This window comes from Aethalodelphis obliquidens, unplaced genomic scaffold, assembly GCF_003676395.1.
Source record: "Aethalodelphis obliquidens isolate GAN/ISIS:26980383/991018 unplaced genomic scaffold, ASM367639v1 scaffold97, whole genome shotgun sequence".
NCBI lineage: Eukaryota > Metazoa > Chordata > Mammalia > Artiodactyla > Delphinidae > Aethalodelphis > Aethalodelphis obliquidens.
The window spans coordinates 2,740,284-2,756,255 of record NW_020838041.1 but is presented as its reverse complement, the minus strand read 5'-3'; the positions used below and the strand labels follow the sequence as shown (position 1 = coordinate 2,756,255).

Below are 15,972 nucleotides of genomic sequence, written 5' to 3'. Positions count from 1 at the left end.
TGCACGTGATCCCAAAAGGAGGCCTGGGTCCTGGAGGGGGTGTGGGGATTGGGAAGGACGACCTATCCAGCCAGGAGCTTCCTGGAGCCCGGATGCCCACCGCACCTGGGGTCTGCCTGGGTCCAGGACTGCAGTCACACTCGGACTGGCCCGCAGACTACTGGGGCTGGGGGACAGGGTGGAGGATTCCTCTTACGGCCCCTTGTCCACAGCACCATGGGCCCTTCGTGGCTCAGCCTCGGGACCTCTGTCCTGAGATCCTTGTCACTTGCAGGGGACCTGGCAGCCCTACCACATCCAGGACCCCTTGGGGACTTCCTTATTCCCGAGTCTTGGGGGTCTCGGGTTCTCTTCAGGACTCTCTATGTGGCCTTAAGAGAATGCCCACATTCTCTGCCCTTCAGCTGGTCAGGAAGTCAGGTCGGGGTGGAGGTGGGCTTCCAGCAGGGAGAGGCAGGAGGAAGCACCTGGCCCGGAGGACTCGGTCTGAGTCCTCCTGAGACCTGCTCCCGGCAATGCAGAGACCAGGGTAAGAAGTCTGGAGGTTTCCCGCGCGGGCTTGGCTTCTATGTTGCCATGGCAACCGTGCCCACACACCTGCTGGGCCTCAGAGGAGCTCTGCAAGGCCCAGGTACACCATCCTGAGACCAGGAGCAACCATCGGTCGTCGTGGCAACCGCAGGCCTGAGAGGTGGGGGGTGGCGGGCAGGCACTCTTGCCAGGGCAGGGGGAGGGTGGCGTGTGCTGGCTGTGCCCTGTGTCATGTGGGATGGAGGCCCATGAACTGCCTGCATGGGTATGTGTCCTCTGATGCAGGCGAACCTACAGTCCGCTTTGACCCGTCCGTGCAGGATTGGCTGTTCTAAGGTCAGAGGAACCTCAAAGATAATCTTACTCAGTTTTCTGCTTTAGGGCAGACTGGTCCGTTTGTAATCAATCCTATTACCTTGCTGTGGGCCAAGAAACCCAAAAGCCAGATGAGGAAAAACACAAGGCCCAAACCCAGGTTGTCTGGCCAGCGCTGTGATGATATCACTGCCGCAGAGCAGAATTTCTTAGTCTGGGTTCACAGACCAGACACAGAAGGCCCATAAAAGCTACCATCAAATGCAAGTTTTGTGCTGTGAATACGTCCATTTGTCTGGGAGGCGGATTGAGTGTCCACCAGCTTCTGAAAGAGGTCCTTGATGCCAAAAAAATTAAGGACAGCTCTAAGAGAAAGGAGAAAGCTCTGCCCACCTGGGCCGGGGAGGGCCGGGCCGGCTGAGTTAACGAACCTGGCCTCTTCCCACCTGGAGATACACTCCCATCCGGTGGCCGCTCAGATGGCAACTCTATTAGAGTTTTGTTAGGTTTTTAAACAAGGCATTAAACGTAACAGAAGAATGCCATGGCTCCTGTCTCAATGAATGGTAATGGACTATTCACTGGTGACCGCTTGGCACTTACAAACTGCCCTGCAGATGCCCAGAATACCCACTGGTGCGGGCTGAGGACTCCACCTCCCTATAGCCTGACCTCCTCCCCAGACGCTCCCCTCCTCTGCTCCCCACTGCACACGCCCGCCTCCCAGGCGGGAAGGATGCAGGAGCTCACGGGGTCCAGCTCCTGCCCTGGACTGTCAACCTGGGCTGCCGGGCTCCACTGGCCCTGGGCCTGAGCCTCCCTCCTGCCGCAAGTCCCTTCCCTCTCTGACCTCAGCCCTTCTCCCCCCAGAACCTGCTGGCTTCCCTCCCGCCCTTTGAGAGAAGGGACAGCTAGGTGCTTCCCTGCCCTCCCCGCCCCCAGGGCTTGGGCGACCCCATGCCCACCCGCCCTCCCTCTGCCCGGACCCTTTAACTATCTTCAGCTGCCTCTGAAGCCCCCGACCCCTAACCCAGGAATAACGCACAGGAAGGCAGGGCTTTGATCCGGGCTGCCTCTTAGAGGACTCGTGTGGACGAATGTTATGACCAGGGGTGATTCTCAGCTTAATCGTCCTGATCACTGCGTCCGTGTCCCCTCACTCTCCACTGTGTCTCCCAGAGCTCCTTCTGGGCGGGCTGCTGGGCATATTCTTGTGTGGGGGGGTGTCTCTCAGCGGGGACCCTAACCCTGTAATCACGGGGGTGGGGGAGCTGTGGGCAGGGATGCTGTGCGCCCATTTCTGCCCATTCAGTGGTGCCCAGGGCGGGACTGAAGCCTTGCATGTCACTGGCTTGGAGGGTGCTCTCCACCTGCAAAGGTGGGATGAACCCACCTTTGCCCGCGGGGAGGGGGCAAAGCCTTGTGAAACCAAGTCTTAAGGGAACCCTGGAGGCGAGGTCTTTCCACCGGTCACAGAGGGACAGTGGTGGGAGCCTAGCAAACAGCTCCTCCCACGGCTGAGATTTCTAGCTGCCCCGCGACCCCAGCTCCCCGAATAACTGCCCTGAAGTTGTATGGGGTGGTCTGATTTGGAGAGATTCCCAGTGACCAGGCCCACCTCCTCCCAGTAAGCGTCCTTATCCTCAGGACCCGCCCACGGCCCACAGGCGCACGGAGGAATGAACAGGGTAGGATCTCCTAGGAAGAATGCAAGCAGTTCATCTGAGGCTGGAGAGTTGAATCTCAAAGCCCTGCAGGGAGGAGCTGAGTCCAGGACAGACAGGCATGGAACACAGGGGTGAAGCTCCAGGAAAACCACAGGGGATGTTTATCACCTTCCCTCCCACCATCCTTCCCAGCATCAAAGACCCCGGCTTTCCCAGCACTGAAGGTGGCCGCTGCTCACATTCTCAGGGGGAGTCCCGAAGCCAGAGCTCTGTCCTCACTCACTGGGATGCACGCACACTCCAGAGCTGGGGCTTCTCCACCACGGGGCTTCTGTGCAGCTCATGTACAGTTGCACAGGCTGAACACTGCACAGCTCGACAGCCACAGAAGCTCCACTGGGCAAAGTCTGTGCCTGCTTTGTCCCTGGATGTACCCAAGTGTCTAGAGGAGTGCCTGACATGTAGTCGGTGCTGGATAAAAATTTGGTGAATGGGTATAATTCTGTGGAGTTGGGCGACACAGGGGCCCTGTGTTCTTGGGCAGAACAGGAAGCAGGGAAGCTAGGCCCTGCCGGCCCTGTGCATTGCTTTTCGAGTGCTCGTGGGTGGTAGTCCCAGGGGGCCTGGGCTGCTGGAGGTGAGCCCCATTACCAGCCAAACGCTGATGTGAGAAGTCCCCCAGGCTCCCCCCTCCCCCTCCCCTCCACCAAAGAAACAGAATCCAGATGCCTCCAGTTTTTAGGTACCACACCCCGCTCAGCAGGCTACCCTGGATGACCTCACTACCTGGCCTCTCCCTCTGCGGCCCTCCCCGAGCCAGGCCCGTCTCACTGGTCATCTCACAGCCTCCCCGGCCTCCCTCGGTGCCCAGGGACGTGTCCCCTGCCCCCAGGGAGGTCATGGCAGGGCTGGCCCAGAGCGTGACCTCTGAAGGCTGGGCTCCAATCCTGGCTGGACCACCTTGGGATGTCCCCTACCCTTCCGTCACCTGTAAGGTGGGCACATTAGGAATGGCCCTCTCCCCACCCCAGGGCAGCAGCAGGTCGTGCCCAGCATGCGCTGAGCGGCTCCCGTGTGCCGGGCAGAGCTTCGCGGCACTTGGCTCGCACGGGTGCGTGTTATCCCCTCAAAACCCTTGGAAGAAGGTGTGGGTGTCATGACACAGGCACAGAGAGACTAGGCACAGGCCAAGCCCGCACAGCCGGCAAGCAGCAAGGCCGCGATGCCAGCAAAGGTGTGGGTCCCCACCCCGCCCAGGCGTTGGGAGGACCAGAGGCGCGTAGGGCAGCGCCTGGCTCAGAGGAAGCCCAGTAGAGTCGGCGCTGCCATTCAGTGTTACGACGACCTCCTGTCCCAGGTCCTGGAAGGCTGCTCCATCGCAGACGCCTACTCTGTTTATCCCCGAGCTCTGTGCCCCTCCAGCCCTACAGCGGCCCTGACCCGCCTGAGCCCCGAGAACACAGCTCATAGCGCCTGCCCCGAGCTTGCGTTGTGTTTTCTAGTCGATTGTCTGTACGTCCTCTCTCCACGGATGGCTGGGACACAGGCCCGGCTCAGCCCGAAACTCCCCAGAGGGTGGAAACGTGAAGTGGGGTCCGGAGGCGGGGGTGGTGGTGGTGTGAACGCAGCATGAAGGACACAGGCTTGGGAGGCAGAGGCAGCAGCATCCCGGGCTTGGCTCAGGTCGGGGGAGGTGGTGGCGGGGACTGGCTCGCGGGAACTGGCTCACCGGCCCGTCCCCTTCCCGCCGCCTGGCAGAAGTGAGGGAGACCCAGCTGAGCTTGAACCATGCAACCGGCAGCAGACGGGAAGGCAGGGGTGACCCCGGAAGAGGGTGACCTGGACTCCAATCCTAGCGCTGTGCATCCTCAGACAAGTTGTTTGCGTAACCTCTCTGAGCCGAGCTCACTCATCTACAGCAGAGCAGTGGCTCCGCCTCAGAGCGTGTGTAACGTGCTTACAAGGACTTTGAGCCTGGCACCGGGCCTTGCACACAGTAAGTGCTCAATAATAGCTCATCAGCATTTGGTCCTCCCTGCATCTGGGGAGTCCGAGGCAGTGGTCCCAGTTTCAGCTCAGCTGTCACGAACCACGCACGCTGCCCTGAGCAGGCCTTCCTCCCTCCCCGGGCCTCTCTCTCCCCAGTGAAACTGAGGCCGGGCTTGGGGGAAGCTATAGTCCGTTGCAGCTTTGACCCCCAGGGCCTTCGAGCCCAAGTCCTCTGCAGTCCCGGGAGAGCCTGGTGGGCATGCGGCCACCTGGGGGCCCAGAGCAAACCCTCCCCGAGGGAGGTTCCAGCCTCGCTCCTGCCTGGGAAGACACACCAGATCTGGAGTCTTCTCTCCCAAACCCACACGACGTGGAAAACTTGACTGTGGCTTAAAGATGGAGTCGACTCAACAACAGAGAGGGATAAGGAGAAATGCGAACAGGCCCAGCGCGAGGCCGGCTCCCGGGCTCCTCGGCCTCGTGTGGGAAGCCAGGCGGGGGCTGGGCGAGGGGGGCTCGTGCCCCAGTGATACGCGGTGTGAGGACGAGAGAAGGCCCCTTCGTTCCCTGCCCACTCAGCGCTCACCTACGCCACTAAGTGGAAGTGATTAAGGCGCCTGTGTCGACCTTGGGGCGACCCTTCCGGTCCCTCGCACACGGCCTCACACGGGGGCGCCGGCGACATCGGCCCTGGCTTCCCGACTCTCCAAATTAAGACCCAACGGCGGCCCAGGCACTGTTTGTGCTGACGGCAACCAAGGGGCGCATCAGCAGGGGACCAGTGCCAGGCTCTCCCTGGCATAGCTGGGTGGGCATGGGGAGGGTCAGGGCACCAGCACAGTTGCCCCTACACTGCCCGGGGCAGAGGAGGACAGGGCAGCTGCCAGCAGATGGTGGACGGACACTGGGACAAACGAAGGCCACGCCCAGCACCCTGCTCGGTGGCAAGTCATCATGGGAAATTCTCTTCCTGCTACACAAAGCTGGCTCCCTGGCGGTTTCTTGATTGAATGAGAGAAGTAACAAGTGAGTGAGGCCCTCCTTTCCGACCCCCTTCCTCTCATCTCCTCCGTTTCCTCGGGCTCAGAGAACAGAGCCCCTCCCCCACGAAGCACAGGCAGACCCCAGATCTCTCCCCGTTCCACCTGTCAAAGGGCTCGGGGTATCCTTGGCCAAGACGGACACCGTGACCACAGCTATAGCCAGAGCACAGGTGGCGCAGGGGCCTTGCCCACATCCCGGGAGGCTTGGGGGAGGCAGGGGGCTCTCTTCTCGCCGTGAAGCCCACCTCCCAAGGCTGCCCTGCACCCCCCCCCAACAGAGAACCCCCCCCTGCCATCCACCAGACACTTCCCATCTAGCTGGCGAGGGGGGTCCTGCCAGCCGAGCAGCCCGGTGCTCCCGGGGCCAGCGTGCGCGGATGTCAGTGTGAAATTCCTCTCTGCGCGCGTGGCATGGCGACGGTGAGCGGGCACCTGGGTAGCCGGAGGCCATCAGGCCCTAATGATGTGGCCCCCACATAAGGAAGCCATTACACTCGCAACACTGCAGATGCAAAAATAGAGCTTGCACAGTTTCCTGGTTACCGCATCCCGATACTCATGGGCTTTTGGTACCAGCGAACTGAGGTCTCCTTCTGTCCCTGCAGTGCCCTGCTTCCCCCGTGCCTGCGCCGCTGTGGAAGCGCACGGCTGACTTTCTAGACGCCCGTCTCTGCCCTGCGAAGCCCCTCGGCAGGGCTTGCCGTGAAAGAGGGGCTGCTGCCACTCCCAGCACTGCCGGGGACCAGGCCGGCAGAGGGCTCAACATGGACCCCGGCCACCTGCCCCGCAGGGAAGGCAGGAGCGGCCACCTCCGGCGTCTGGCGACTTCAGGGTCAGGCTGTGCTCTAAGCCCCAGCTTTGCCCACTGTGAGCAGGGCCCTGAGATGAAGCTGTAAGACAAATCCCGTGGACCACCTCAGCTCTGCCAAAAGCAAGTTCATTCCTGTCCTGGGGCAAGCGACCCTGCTGGGAACGAAAGGATGGAGCTGGTTTCCGGAGTCTCACGTACCTCTGGGGTGACCACAGCCATCCTCCGGGGATTTTTTTTAATGTTGCAAGAAAATCAACACACACACCCAAGCCCCGCCAAGAGTTTAGACTCGGACCCTTTTAGAACCCAACCCCCAGCCCACGAGGCACTCACTCACCCCTCACCGTCCCTCCATCCAGAGACCCCCCACTGAGCACCTGCCGTGGCCAGAGGCGGGACAGGCCCTGAGAACGGCCGTGTCCCTGCGCTCGGGGGAGACCGCCGTGGCGAGTTCTGGGGGCCCTCTTGGCAAGGCCCGCATTCTGCTTCCCAAGGCACGTTAGCGGCACGACACGCGTTGGGGGCAGGTGTGACTACAGGAGGCCACAGGGAAGTGACCTGCAAGGGGGTGGCGGTTAAAAGTGGTCCTGGGGGAGGGGGCGGGTGTCAGGCCGTGGGGCCCAGCCAGGTGCCCAGCACCTCCTCTGTTCTGGGCTGGGCTCGGACCTGGCTCTCGGTTGTCAGTCTCCCAGCTCGTCACTTTCCGTCAGGGCCTCAGCGACACCCACCCTGGGCGTTGGGTAAGCAGGGAGCCCGCTGGCTCCTGCGCTGCCCCGAGCTCGCAGGGCTGCTGGGTTTGGTGGAGCGACCCTGCGTTGAATCAAGCACAGCACGAGCTCCGAGTGCAACTGACACGCCGGTGCCTGGCTGTCAAGCGGGGCCGCTTCTCCCCTGGGGGCAGTGGGGAAAGTTCTGGCGCACCAGGAGGAGGTCGCGCCCCCAGAGCACTTACCCACGCACGAGAGGCTCTCCTCAGTCCTGCTGGGGGGGCCGGAGTACCCATCAGCAGCCCAGCTGCCCTGGCGGAGGGGGCCAGGCTCCGGATCGGTCTGCGCCCTGCGGGACAGAGAATGGTGGTCACTCACAGTGGAGGCCGCCCTGGCCTCGAGCCTCTCCCCTTGGAGGTCAGTTCTTCCCCTGTGGTGCTCTGCCCCCGCGCTGGGCCGGCCCCCCCAATGGGCATATGTGTGCCCCTTCCCCTGGCAGGCAGCGGGCCTTCTAGGCAAAGTTAGGCCAAGGGCAGGGGTGGGGGCACCCGAGGGCAGGGGGCCACCTGTTGCCCCCGGGAGTCACCCTTCAGGGTCCCTGAGTCCCGTGAACGCAGGGCGTCCGCAGGGCGGAAGGACACCTGGTAACTCGCGCTCGCGGCCTGTGTCCTGCCCTCAGGCTGCGCTGTGCACCCACGTGAGGGGCTCCGTCTGCAGCTGAGGTCACTGGCCCCTCGGGAGAGCCCAGGGGGCCCGGACCCCAGCGTCCAGGCAGCAAGGAGGTCGGAGGAGGAAGAGGGGCGGGCTAGGCCGGGGTCACCTCGACGCCCGGGGGGCCGAGTCCTCGCCCGGCCTTCTGTGGCAGCAGGAAGGAAGGGGGAGGTCTCCGGGCCCCATCTCCCAAGTGCACACAGGCCTCCGAGCACAAGCCCAACTGTGCAATCGCTCCCAGGAACAAAGGCTCTGGAGCTTTTATTATAGGCGATTACCCAGGCTCTCCAAGCCGGCCGCCTGCCCCGCCCACGTCTACAGCTAAATGGACCCTTTGGCAGCTTGGTGCGGCGGGGTGGGGGGGACGCAGGAGGAGAAATCGATGCCTGGCCTGGGCCGGGGGTGGGGGGCGGGGTGGGGGTCAACCTGCCTCCCTCTCTCTCCAGTCTTGACCGTTTCCAGCGCCGAGATGGCCGGGGCTCTGGCTGTGTAACGCAGAGCAGGTCTCTCCACTCTGGGCCTCACTGGGTCACGGGGCGGAAGAGATGCCCTCGAGGCCCGGATCAGCCTGAGAGGTCAGGGCTGTGGGAGGTGTTTGCCGGCTCTCAAAGCCACGCAGGCAGCCGGGAGCCCTCGATGGTCTGCAGGCCCCCGTGCCGGGGACGGCGACAAGCAGGGTGGGGGAACTCAGAGGAAGCAGGAGGCTCCGCTGCCCTGGGAAGGATGGGGTCACTCGCCATGGGCTACTGTCAGTTTAATGTCCAGGGGCCAAAGAAACACTGGAATTGCTGGGTTTCTTCAAAGAAAAAGGCGTGCTAGGGGCTTCCCTGGTGGCGCAGTGGTTGAGAGTCCGCCCGCGGATGCAGGGGACGCGGGTTCGAGCCCCGGTCCGGGAAGATCCCACGTGCCGCGGAGCAACTAAGCCCGTGAGCCACAACTACTGAGCCTGCGCCCAGAGCCCGTGAGCCACAACTACTGAGCCCGCGTGCCACAACTACTGAAGCCCGCGCGCCTAGAGCCCGTGCTCCGCAACAAAGAGAAGCCACCGCGATGAGAAGCCCGTGCACAGCAAAGGAAAGTAGCCCGCAGGCAGCAACGAAGACCCAACGCAGCCGAAAATTAAATAAATAAATAACGCAGTATATGGGGGGAGAAAGGGGATTCTAGGCCATGCAGAAACATTTCACCAAATAACGTCACACACATAAAGAGCTAAGCACCGTCTGACCCCGAGCAGGCAGGCAGGAACCACGGCTACAAACAGGAAGACCTTGTGTAGTGCTGACCGGCACCGCCATCGTGAGCCAGGGTGAGTGAGGGGCACACGGGCCGGAGCGCCATCCCGGGTCAGTGAGGAAGCAGCCTCAGCTGCTCCGACCTCAGGAGCTGCACACTTTTACGTCCTCTTCCTGCATCTCCCCGGCACGGCCAGGCCCCCGTGTCCCCTCCCATCCCAGCGGGAAAGGACAGCACCATCTATGCCAGATGTTGTTTGGAGGTTGAACCAGACGCCGACACTCCTGACCCCGTTAACCGCACCCTCCTAACTGGGGTCTGAGTGGAGGCCACCCGGGAGGGAAGGGGAAACCCCTTGGGGAAAGAAACCCCTGCTGGGGCTCTTCTCCCGGGGGGCAGAGGGCAGAGGGCAGAGGGCAGTGAGGGCGGAGATCTGAGGGAAGCAGACGGTCCGGAGCAGACCCAGACCGAAGGGCGTTTTGCACCTTCTCTGTCCCGGGAGCCGGGCTGCCCAAAGGGAGGCTGTGCCTGGTCGTGGGGAAGGGCCGCACCCAGACCCTTGAGAGGCACTGGCTGAGGAGACAGGGAAGACACCTGCTGGATTCGTTCCCCGAGAAGCAGGTCAGGCAGGAGGGGCCTGGGGATGGGGATTGGAGCCCGACAACCCCAGCTGCTGCAATGGGCTGGAGCGTTGCAGGGCGCAGGGGTAAGTTTCCGTGAAAACAGGGTGTCTGTGACCCTACAGGGCGATGGCACGTCCTTGCCGGGGTGGCCCAGCCCGGCACTCAGCAGAGGTGCCCACGGCTCTCACCTGTTGCCTCTGGGGTGTCCTTGGCCCCAGTCTTCCCCTGCCCAAACCACAACCCTCCTGCAGCCCTCACCCGGGGCCTAAAAGGGGCAGGTCTAGGAGGCGGGGTGGTGAAGACCCCTGCTGACGTGGTGCAACACTTTTCTGTTTACGACCCAAAGAGGCAACAGATGTTTGCTGAGCGGAGGAAACCTGTCTGTTCAGGTCACATTGAGACATTCAGAGGAAAAAGTCCTGACCTTACTGGAGGATGTCAGATTCTACATCTGCCAGGGGGCTCGCAGGGTAGATGACATAAAATCTTGAACAGCTGAACGCCTAGACACTTTCCCCCAAAGATGGATTCAACAGGAAGAAACTCAGGGAGGAGAAGCAAGTCCCAGAGTCCGCAGGGAAGCAGGTCAGGGATGGGAAAGGACCAGTTCCAGGAAGGTGTCTGATCAGCTACGAATGGGAGTCCAGGAGGTCACGGGGAAGAAGTGTCAGGTGTGCCAGGCGGAAGGGATGCTCTGAGGGGAAGGGGTCGCCGGGGCAGGCCTGCTCCCGTCGTGGGGTAGCCGGGATCCCTGCAGTGCCTGGAAGCTCACTGCCGGGGGGTAATTTGCGAGCCTCTCTAGTTGCTGGCAAGTTCTTCCTCCTGAGCTTCAAGAGTCTCTCTACCTTCTAAGCACCATGACGTGGATTCAGGGCGTTGGAGCCGCACCAAGTGAATCTAAGTCAGCTTACAACACGACAACCCTTCACGTCTTTCAAAACAGCTCTCAGACCCTCTCTCAGCCTTCCCCTTCCAAAGCAAACTGCTTCGGCTCCGTTAATCGTTCCTGTAACACCTTTTCGGATCCCTCACCAACCCGTCCGTCTTCCTCTCCATGTATTTTCGTGCACCAATGTCCTTTTAAACTGTGGAGTTCGTAACTGAATGAATGCAGTGCGCTGGAGGAGGTGGAACGTGCAGACGAGGTGTTGGGGCCCAGCTGTCTGTTACATGGTGAAAGGGAGCCCAAGACCTTTCAGGGGTCAAATCACACTCTTGGCTTTGAGGGAAGGGTGCAGCTCCCCTCACCAACCCCAGCCACTCCAGCCCGGGAGACCCAGTGTCCGGGGAGCGTCTCCACCCAAACCGTGGGAGAGCTTGTCCTCGAATCAGCACAGAGAGAAAACCCAGGACGTTCGGTTAGCCGGGAAGCCGCTTCCTTTGCATTTGAGCATCTCTAACCCGTGTCATACTTAGGAATTAGAATGTCGCTTACTCAAGGTGGCCATTTCAGTAAAGAGTTATATTTTTATGAAAGAACCACAGTTGATGGAAGCGTTTTTCTGTGCTCTCCACTTGTGGTGTCTGAAGAAAGCAGGACAGGCTAGCTTGTTAACCATGCTGGTATGAACGGTGGCCTGGCCACTGCAGACGGTGGTGACGTGGCCCAACGTGACCACGTCAGAAAGAAGCACGTCCGAGCGCCCTGGGGACAGATACGCACAGGCAGCGTGGAAAGTGGAGAGAGAGGGCAGCAGACGGGCAGGTGCAGGGCATCAGTGGGGGCGGCCAGGGGGGCCGTGGGGGTTTCAGCGACCGCGGGCTGGGGGCACAGCCCGTCACGTGCTCTCAGTCTAACTCAGTGGTGGCAGCTGTCCCACTGGTGAGTCGGGCGAGGCCCACCTGCCTACCCGCCTACCCAGGTAACTGGCTCTTCCGCAGCCACGGCACCCCGACGCACGGCCGCGTTGGGGGCACCCTCCTGCTGAGCCTCTTTGTGGCGGCGTCCCCAGAGTCGGGTCCGGGTCCCCCTGTTAAGGTCCTAACCCCGCCCCAGCTCTCCAGGCCCCGCCCACCTTCCATTCGCTCCACCAGCCCCGCTCCCTCCGCGGGCTCCGCAGCTCACCTGTAGCGGAAGGGGGCCACGGTAGCGGTGACAGGCTGACTCTGCTGATGGACCGAGGAGAAGCTGATGACCCCCGGGGCGGGCGGCGGGCGTGCGCTCCGCACGGGGCTGCAGACCGGGGAGCGAGGCCCCGAAGCTTCCTGGGCATCAAGGTCCAAAGACCTGGGGCCCCCAGAACTTTTGTAGGGTACATCTCTTTGATCTTTTCCTGGGTGGTTAGATGGCTTTCGACCTTCGGGAGCTTCTGCATGAGAACTGGTGCGGGAGGGGCTCCTGCCCCGGGTCTGGCGGGTCAGAATCCCTTCCTGGGCCACCCTCTTCTTTCCCTGGGTGCCCTGCGTCTCCCCAGCGCTTCTGCACCCAGCCCGGCTGGAGAGCGCTGCTTTGGGGGTCGCCCTGGGACTGCTCCAGGGGGAGCAGGCGAGGCCTTCAGCCCCCTCAGCTGACTCCCTCGCTGCCCCAGAGGCCCTGGGGGAGCCTCTCCCCCGGGAGGCCTTGGGAGACGAGCCTCTGGAAGGGCCCCCCGGCTTGCCCAGTCTTGGCGAGGCTGCCCGCTGCGGGCTCAGGGCCAGGCCGGCCTGGTGCGGCCGCAGCCGGGGAGAGGCGGTCGGTGTATGAATCCTGGTCTGGGAAGCAGCTCGAGGCACAGGGATGGAGGAGGCGTAGTGAGGGCGGCCGGCAGAGTTCACACTGGCCGTCCCGTCCATGGTCAGCAAGGCTGGCGGCAGGGCTACTGTGCTGCGGAGAGAATGCGGACAGTTAGGCGGTGCCCTAGGGAAGGGGCACTGGGCTCCCAAGGTCACATCCTGACTCGGTCTCGGGCCCAGCTCGAGGCGAACCCCTCTACTTCTTGCAAACACACACGTGAAAGTGCTCGGGGATTGTAATGCCCTGTACAAACGGGGTAATCTGAACTTGACTCCGTTCCTGTCCACCGATCGGGGCCAGACTCCCCTCCCACAGCCCCTTCCTTCTTGGATCTCTCATTGTACCTGAGTCTAGAATGTTCTGCCCACGGTGAACCGACTCCCTGTGCCCCCAGCCTGCTCCTGCCACCTGCCCCTTTACCTGATGCCTGGCTCTCCCCCAGGACACCTCTCCAGTGGACTGTAATCTCCCAGATCCCACTGGGCGTGAAGGCGGGGCAGCCCATCACAGTTACAGATCCTAAACTTGTACCCCCGCCCTGGTCAGGGCCCTGCCACCTGGCTCACACCAGCCTCTGTCACTGACGCCACCCCTCCTGGTCCCTCCCCACCGTCCCCACCCACCCACTCTGTCCCTGGAGATGTGGGCACCCAGCTCACAGCCTTTCTTCCTAGCCCCTTCCCTACCCACCTCCTGACCTGGCCAAACTGACCTCCGCCCCCTCCTCTGGTCTCAGAGATAAGTGTCCCACCCTGAGATAAAGGCAGATCCCTCTGGGCACCCCCTGCTACCTGATCCTTCTCTTTTGGACCCCGATCTACGAATTACCCCATCTTTCTCACGTATCCTTGACCAGCTTCCCCTCCCCGCCATGTTAATGAATGAATTAATTGATCTATTAATGGCTTTCATTTCAAAGGGAATTCGAAGCCGGCTACAAAGACACGGAAAATCAACTCCAGATGAAAGAGTTCCACGTCGAAAATGAAATCATGAAAGAATGTGCAGAACATATGCATGGATGGTCTCCTAATTTTGTTGTGGGAAAGGTCTTTATAGCATCACATCAAAGGTAGGAATCATAAAGGGAAACACTGATAGACTTCAGTTCATAAAAATTAAAATCCCTGAATGGACAGAAAAGCCCTTTCCAAAGGTTCATACCGTGAATAAACTGTAAATATACTCGCAACATATATAAAAGACAAGGAGTTAATAATACCTTTACATACAGGGAGCTCTACCAAATCCATCAAAAGCAAACACCCTGTAGAGGAAGGGGTCAAAGGGTTGAACAAGAAGTTCATAAGATAATAAATACATCTGGCCACAACATAACAAAAACAAAGGGCTTCATTAAAATTGAAGAGATGAAAATTACATGTTATCGTTGGTTGCTGTCAAATTTCCTATCTCTTAGAAAATTATAATTTCCAGTCGTGGTATGAGCACAGCACCACAGGGCCCTGACACTCGGCCATGGGAACAGCCCCAGATCCAGAAAATTATCCTTGGGGAATGGTGACAGATGTGAGCAAATGTCTATACCGGGAGGATGCTCGCGGTGACTTGGGTGGAGATGGAGACAGGGGACACTGGCACAGAGGAAAGGCCACCAGAGCATGGCAGGTCCACCTGAGGCCACCGGGATGTGCCCTTCCCTGCTGTGCAGAGAGCTGCCGGCCACAGCACGGACCACAAGCTAAACTGTAAGAAGCCAACGGAGACCCTCAAGCGTTGATGGATTTATAGGACTAAGCTTGAAATGACCGTGGGAGTCTGTCTGCTCTGCTGACAGATGGAGTAATTTCCAGGAGACCCAGAAATGCCGTGACCCCTCGCCCTTTCCTCTACTTTGCATGTCCATGACTTGGTACCAGTACTGGATGAGGTGAAGCCCCCCCACCTCCTCTGGCACAGAAGGAAGGCAAAGCCCGGTGTGACCAGGGGGCCACAGCCGGCTGCCCCACCCCCAGTGTCTGCCCATCACCTGGACCCACAGGGCATCATGTCCACAGCTCGCCTGACCCCACTTCTGCCTCGTGTACCCCCTGACCACCCACCAGCCACAGCCTGGAAGGTCACTCTGAGTGGCCCCCCACCTGCCCACACTCTCCTGCAGGGCCTGCCGTGTCCCCAGCCCCAGCAGGCCCAGGACAGCCCTACAGGAGGGCCTGGGAAGTGCTTTCGTAAAGGCACTCAGAGGACGTCAGGCAGGTGCTGCCTGCAGCTGTAAGAATTCCAGTCAATGTCTTAGCCCCTCCACGCCCAGTCTGCAAAACGAGGGTGGGATAAAACCTGAAACAACAGTCGGGTGGGGAGAGAGGGAGTCTTTAAGTCAAGAAGAGGACACCGTGCCTCAGCCTGGCCTCAGGACCTGCAGTAGAACCTTCCCCGTGGAGGTGAGAGCAGGTTTGCTCTGTCACCCCTCCTAGCCACCGCCCCAGCGATCAGCTCCACGCATCTCTGGCGATGCCTCGTAGGACCAGAGGCCCAAGTGCGGACCTGCTCACAGGCTCACGTGGACCTGAGCTGCTGACTTTGGCCTTGGACACAGGGCTGAGCCACACGCTGACCGGCAGGGCCAACCAGCTGACCACCTATGAGCAGGGCCCCAGACCACAGCTCTGCATTCCAGCATCCCCAGGTTTAGTCCTGCACAGGTGGGCACAGGGCCACATGACCCGCTGCTGCTTCTCCCCTCAGCCCCAGTGGGGGCACAAAGCCACGTGGTGCCCCAGACCACCCCTTCTGGGAGCTGTGTCTGCGAGGGGACCCGGAACTGCATCCTGGCTCTGCCCGCGTCTCTCCTGGGAGCCCCGTCCCGTCCGGGTGGTGCTGCCCACGAGCCCCACTCACCTGCATGGTCCTCGGCGCACCCCCAGCTCCCCTCGATCAGACCCTCCCCTCCCCGCACCCAGGGGCCCCTGCCTCTGGGCCTGGCCGGGTTTCCAGCCAGAGAGCCCTGAGGCCGCGCAGGCTGCCTCTTCCTCACTTGCTGATGGAGCAGGTGCAGTTGCTGCTTTTACTCCATCACCATTTTTTCCAAAGCCGGATGGAAAGAGGATTTATAGTGGTCCAGTGGCAGGTCACAGCTGGGCAAGGGCGGGAACCGAGGAGGAAGACCCCGGGGTTACGGGTCTCCAGCAGAGGGCGGGGGGGTTGCTGGGGAAGAAAGGGGAGAGATGTTCTTGAGGGTGGGCTCCTGAACCCCGAGGACAAAGGTGCTTCCATGGCACCCGAGCTGCGTTCTAAATGGACCAAATGATCTGGGGGACTCCCGTGCCCGCCCCGGGCTCAGGCTCTCCTCCGAGAAATGATGGGACCCCCCTCTGCCTCCCTGCTGCCCCGCTTCCTGTCCAGAGCAGGCTGGATAAGGTACGGGGGCGAAGAGGTGCGCTGTACCGGCCCCTGTCCAGGTTCTCAGCGCCAGACAGAGACGTCCCGCAGAAGCAGGACGGTCTGTCTCTTTGGGGCAGGGCTCTGTTCAAGCCACGGTGCTTGGCGTGACTGCCGCTCATCCCTTGGGATGCCTCCCACATGTCTGGGGAGCCTCAAGGGCAGGAGGCTGGTGGGGCTGACCGTGGAAGCAAGGAGCCCGCTTCTTGCTGTGTGCGTGTGCGTGT

General features: G+C 61.2%; 1 protein-coding gene across 6 annotated transcripts in view; it reads right to left on the bottom strand.

Annotated features, from left to right (window-relative positions):
- Positions 1 to 15,972, bottom strand: part of NAV1 (neuron navigator 1) — a 210,709-nt gene that overhangs the window by 135,948 nt on the left and 58,789 nt on the right. For all 6 annotated transcript variants that reach the window (XM_027096024.1, XM_027096026.1, XM_027096027.1 and 3 more), the window contains exons 2-3: positions 11,699 to 12,436; positions 7,309 to 7,412 (exon numbers count right to left, since the gene is read on the bottom strand). In XM_027096024.1, the coding sequence (XP_026951825.1) occupies positions 7,309 to 7,412; positions 11,699 to 12,405 (811 nt within the window). In that variant the 5' untranslated portion in view covers positions 12,406 to 12,436. The remainder of the gene's footprint in view (positions 1 to 7,308; positions 7,413 to 11,698; positions 12,437 to 15,972) is intronic.